Here is a 6078-nt window from a genome sequence, read left to right on the forward strand (position 1 = left end):
TAGGCTAACACCTATTAGCTTAGTTTAGTAGTAAAATCCAGTTGGTGCCTTTTGTGTTTATTTATTTTTTTGTAACCGGGCAGTGAATTACAGACATGTATAAAGTACTAGAGACCCAGACTTGAGTAAAAATACAAGTACTCTGTCAAAACAGTGACTTGAGTAGAAGATGAAGTGTCTTAAAGTAAATAAAATAAAATTTAAATAAGACTATTACACAAACATACAAATAATAACCAAAATGTAAAATAAATATTCTAACGGTTTTTAATTTAATTTATATCCTCGGGGAAAAAAAGAATTAAATTCCACTCCTCTTCCTTAAATCATTAATTAATGTTAATGTTAATTTGCTGTATGTGTACATATCTATATACATACTATACATGTTAACACACACGACTCAGGATCATGAATGAACTCATTTTTTAACAGTGGACATGAGACTTGGAGCCAAGAATAAAACCCTTTGGATTCCCCCGTCCTCCTCGGTGAATGTCCTCCTTTGTGTTTTTCAGATGGCAGCTTTTTAGCTGTCGGATCCCACGACAACTTCATTTACATCTACAACGTGACGGAGAGCGGCCGCCGTTACACCCGCTTCGGGAAGTGTAACGTGAGTTTCACGTGACATAGAAGTATTCGTATTCTGATCGTAGCCTGGGGCTAATTTCATGTTCCCGTGTGCAGGTCTAAATATCTGAGCCTCATAGCTCTTAGTGCTGGTGCCATTTAAGCTCCATTATAAAAGTATGATAGTATTATTCAAAATTAACACAAATATTAACACATTTTTAATATTTGTTTTTGTTTGAACCTTTAAAAATGATGTGGGATTTGTTAAAAATAAAGACTAAATAACACCAGTGATATATTTAAAAGGTTCTGTCTCTGCTTGTGTGTCCAAACAGGGACACTCCAGCTTCATAACTCACCTGGACTGGTCCAAGGACGGGAAGTACATCATGTCCAATTCAGGCGACTATGAGATCCTTTACTGTAAGTCACCAGAAATGTTGTATAAATGTTCCATGAACTAATGTAGAGAAATCCAAAGAAATCCTGAGTGTTAGCCTGAGCTAACAGGTAGCGGAGAGTTGGGTGGGCGGGTCTCAACATCCATGCTGCTCTAGCTCCGCCCCGACACGACCCCCCCATGTCTATATTTAGAGTGTGGGCGGAGTGAAGCTCATTCGACATGGCAACAACAGGCTCCGCCCACTCTGGGCTTCATTTTCAAGGTTCAGAAACGTCACGATGGATGAAAAAATGTGGACTATCAGATCAAATTAAAGACAATTGTACTCCACAATGATCCGTACGAGCTACCAAATAACAAATGGTCCACGAACATTGACACGTGACCAGAAATCAGTTCGCCTGATTTTTATATGGACCTGATTTTAACGTCGGGAAAATACTCAATACACTAAAGTCTGACCTTTTGGTTCTTTATACAACACAACTCCAACAGCTTTGTACTAGAGGACCCCCCTTATTTGGAAAAGTGGATTAGCCTCAGTTTCAGTTAGTTTTAGTTCATTTCATAAATGTAGCTAAATAAAAGATGCTAACGCTAAGAGCTTTACCGCGAAGTAATGTTAGCCATATAATACTGTAGTGTCCCTATTTTTTAAAAACAATATTTACAGTTTAGACCATAGGTCTTCAAAAGGGGGTCTGCGACGTGGAGGTACTGCCCAGAGGGGGCACAAAATCTTTGGTTGATTAGACATTTTTCATACATTTTCTCTTTTATTATTTAAATTTAAATTTATTTAATTGCACATTAACATGAATCCACCATATTTTAGTAAAGGGATAAGGGATATCTTAGTATTGAATGCTAAATGCTAATAATTATCTATATTTATAAATAGGCAGAGTTTAATATAGACACATATAGTAGGTAGCGGGTCCCTACTCCTTCAGTCTCAGGTCTTTGGCCTGAAAAACATTGAAGACCTTAGGTTTATGTATTTTATGTATCGTTAGAAATTGCTATTAGGGTTTTTGAGTTTACTTTTAATATGATTTTGCCACAAAGCTAACTATTTTCTACAAAGTATTCTTTTACCGAGAGCATTCATGTTTTAATATGGACTCACTGATTCTTATGAGTGTTATTATTGTCAGTTGTTGTGTTTTATTTTGATGCCTCTCGTTTATCTGGACGTCGTCCTGTCTTCACGGCCCTGGCTGGATGTTCGGGCTCATTGTCGACCTGATTGTGTGTGGTTGTGTGTCTCCAGGGGACATAGCCGGAGGCTGCAAACTGCTGAGGAATCGCTTCGAGAGCAAGGACAGGGAGTGGGCGTCCTACACCTGTGTGCTGGGCTTCCACGTCATGGGTGAGAACCACGTTCGTCACGTTTTTAAACGTCGGTGTTTGTTTGGTAGCGGGTCAGACGGGTGACTGTGTCGCTGTGGTGTCGTTCAGGCGTCTGGTTGGAGGGATCAGACGGCACCGACATCAACGCGCTGTGTCGCTCCCACAGCGAGAGGATGGTGGCCGTGGCCGATGACTTCTGTAAGGTCCACCTCTTCCAGTATCCCTGTCCCAAACTAAAGGTACCTGTCATTTACATTTTACCATTTTAACCTTTGCTGTCAAGCCATTTCCAACATGGCCGCCTTCATGGGCTTTCTAGGTTTTTGTTGATTTTGCGAAGGTTGCGTTAAGGATCCTTTGTGTTGTTGCTGATGCTTCATGATGAATATTTACTTTATTGAATCAACCTATAATTACTTTGTACCCAGGATGTTAAAATGAAAGCGTTAACTCAGATTAATCCATCATCATGATTAATCTGATTAAAGATTTTAACTCAATGACAAGAACAATGAAACGCGATTAATCGAGATTAAAAATTAAAGATATTTAATCGCAATTAATCGAAAAATAATCCACAGCAAACCTGTGATTAATCTGATTTGTGGTTTGACAGCACCACTTTATTCATTGTGTTGAAAAGATGTGGATCAAATATGATACAATATGTGTGTATGTATGGTTTTGAAGTAGTTTGATGTTGGTAGAACATGTAAAATCATAGATGTGATGGTTTTAATTTTGTTATTTTACAAAACGGAAAAAGTGGTCGAATCCATGGCTCACTAGCGCCCTCTTCCATGAGACAGAAGTACTAGTTGCCTCATCTTCATTATATTATATTATATTATATTATATTATATTATATTATATTATATTATATTATATTATATTTTATACAAATAAAAGTATATTAAAATAACAATAAAAATAAAATTATAATCTAGTGAAATTAAATGAAAATGAAACAGGCTTATAGCCTGTTTCATTTTCATTTAATTTCACAAAAGTGTAGAAAAAGTGTAGAAAAATAAAATCAGTAAAAACTGAAAAAAAAGGAAAAATAAAATAATGCCAATGTAGTTAAAAAAAATTAAAATATAATCTAGCAAAAATAAAATTAAAATAAAATATGCAAAAGTGTAGAAAAATAAAATAAGTAAAAATTGAAAAAATAAAATAGTATAGAAAAGTGTAGAACATAATAGAAATATAATATATAATAATGTGCATTAACATGTCATGAGGCTCATAGTTCCCTTTCTTTCCTCTCCAGGCGCCGAGCCACAAGTACGAGGGCCACGGCAGCCACGTCACCAACGTCCGCTTCACCCACTGCGACTCCCACCTGCTCTCCATGGGCGGGAAGGACACCTGCATCCTTCAGTGGAGGGTGACAGGAGGCGGGGGGGTGGGGGACGGCCGGGAGAGACAGGCCTCGGCCTCCACCTCGTCCACCAGCTCCCCCGAACCTGCCACCACCTAGAAAACCCCCCAAAAAAAAATTAAAAATAAAAACATAAATAAACTGGTGTTGTTAAAAGTGAAGGGAGAGGGGGGGGGATCTGCTTCCTCGCAGCCACTCGAGAGGTGTGGAAGTCGGTGTCGGCTCAGTTTTCTGGCCTCTGCTGCGACCGCTGGGTTCAGTTTTCGTCCAGAACGAGCAGAGGAATCGTCTTCAGGAGGAGCGTACGTGTTCATTTTGCTCTTTAATGATGTAGATTCATGTGAAACTGGACGCTGTGATGCGTAACACAGAGTATGTGTCAGTATGTGTTTTACGTATCATGGCAAAGACCATTAGACCCATAGACTGGATATAAATATGGACGACGCGGCTCCACTTCCTCGCAGTGGACGGGGCGGCGCCATCTTGTGACTTTGTAGCTTTGAGTCTGATCATTATCGACGCCCCGCCCACGTTTCCACTTCCAGACTCATTCGTGTTTTCGTTTTAATTCATGCTACACTCTGCTCCGCCTCCACCAATCACAAAGAAATGTTGGATTATACACTGTACTTATTGTTTAAATTTGCCTTTTTACGACTCTTCACGGGACCAGTTTACGGAGCGGTTGGCATGGCGACTGGTGGTCGCCATTATTGAAACGTGTACAAAAAAAATAAAAAGACTCTTGGATATGCATCAACATTATATTTACGATCTGAAATAACTGGAACTATCCTTGAAAAAAATATTAGGGTTTTAGTCCCGCCCACTAACATGGAGGAGGTGGAGCTTATGACCTGTACTGCAGCCTCCAGCCACCAGGGGGAGCTCTACACGCTTTGATTTCACTCTAGAGGGACCATATTTATATACAGTCTATGCATTGGACACATGTTTGATGACTTTCGGTTTCATTCTGTGTCGTTGTGTTTTAGTTAATCTGGAGAGCGTCGTCGTGTTGAGCCTTAGCAGAGATTCTTACGTATTTTTTAAACATTTTACACAGTGTTTCGTTGACACCTGAGCTCATTCTTGAGGCTGTTCTCATGCTTACAATAGACAAGACTGTGACAAACCTTTGAAATCAACTCTTCTCTCGTACTAATTCCTTATTTTTTTTTTGTTTGTTTTTCCTGACAGTAAATCAGTACACTCCGACGTGATTACTTTAGTACGATTTTATATATTTAAAAGACTGTTGGTTATACTGTGATGTATCGGCCAAGCTCTCAATAAATAAAGACTGGAAGGTGTGTTGAGTGGTGTGTGTCACTAGTGGGCAGTGCTGCTCCAGGAACTATGAGCCGAGGAAACGTGTTTAAAAACTACTGGTCCCAGACACATGACTGCAGGTGAGTCTGTGATCTCCAACCTGAACGTCATGAAACAATTTCATTACTTTCTAAATCTTAAGTTATATTATTAATAAAATATGGATAAAGCATCCAGATAATAATGAATGTTTAATGCAGAAGTCTCACTTTTACAATTGTGTTGCACTGTTGGATAGTACATTCATAGTGTAAATATTACTTTTTTAATTATTCATTTGTCTAGTAGAATTATGTAGATGATGTGTAATCTAATAGATATATTGAATAATTAAACAAAGATAAAATTAAAATAAAATCAGCAGATCTCTAATAAAACGTATAAAAATAAGTAGTCAAATAAAATAAAAATTAAATTAGTAAAAAAGGTAAAATAAAATGAGTAAATCTAGTTGAATAAAATATAATTATTCAAATATTCTATTCTAAAAACTAAAAATCTAGCAAAATAAAACGGATAAAATAAGTTACAAACTAGTAAAATAAATTAAAAATAAAATATAAGTTACAAACTAGTAAAATAAAATAAAACAAAAATATGAGTTACAATCTAGTAAAATTAAATAAAATATAATTTACAAACTAGTAAAATAAAATAAAACAAAAATATGAGTTACAATCTAGTAAAATTAAATAAAAATAAAATATAATTTACAATCTAGTAAAATAAAATAAATAAAAATATAAGTTACAATATAGTAAAATAAAATAAATAAAAATAAAATATAATTTACAATCTAGTGAAATAAAATAAATAAAAATATGAGTTACAATCTAGTAAAATAAATTAAAAATAAAATATAAGTTACAAACTAGTAAAATAAAATAAAACAAAAATATGAGTTACAATCTAGTAAAATTAAATACAAATAAAATATAATTTACAATCTAGTAAAATAAATTAAAAATATATATATAAGTTACAAACTAGTAAAATAAAATAAAACAAAAATATGAGTTACAAT

General features: G+C 35.7%; 1 protein-coding gene across 2 annotated transcripts in view; it reads left to right on the top strand.

Moving 5' to 3' along the window:
* eml3 (EMAP like 3) overlaps window positions 1–5035 on the top strand; it is a 54531-nt gene extending 49496 nt beyond the window's left edge. For both annotated transcript variants that reach the window (XM_047600773.1, XM_047600782.1), the window contains 5 exons: window positions 519–616; window positions 912–999; window positions 2253–2351; window positions 2441–2571; window positions 3609–5035. In XM_047600773.1, the coding sequence (XP_047456729.1) occupies window positions 519–616; window positions 912–999; window positions 2253–2351; window positions 2441–2571; window positions 3609–3818 (626 nt within the window). In that variant the 3' untranslated portion in view covers window positions 3819–5035. The remainder of the gene's footprint in view (window positions 1–518; window positions 617–911; window positions 1000–2252; window positions 2352–2440; window positions 2572–3608) is intronic.
* Window positions 5036–6078: the final 1043 nt, after the last annotated feature.

Source organism: Mugil cephalus, chromosome 1, assembly GCF_022458985.1.
Source record: "Mugil cephalus isolate CIBA_MC_2020 chromosome 1, CIBA_Mcephalus_1.1, whole genome shotgun sequence".
Classification (NCBI taxonomy): domain Eukaryota; kingdom Metazoa; phylum Chordata; class Actinopteri; order Mugiliformes; family Mugilidae; genus Mugil; species Mugil cephalus.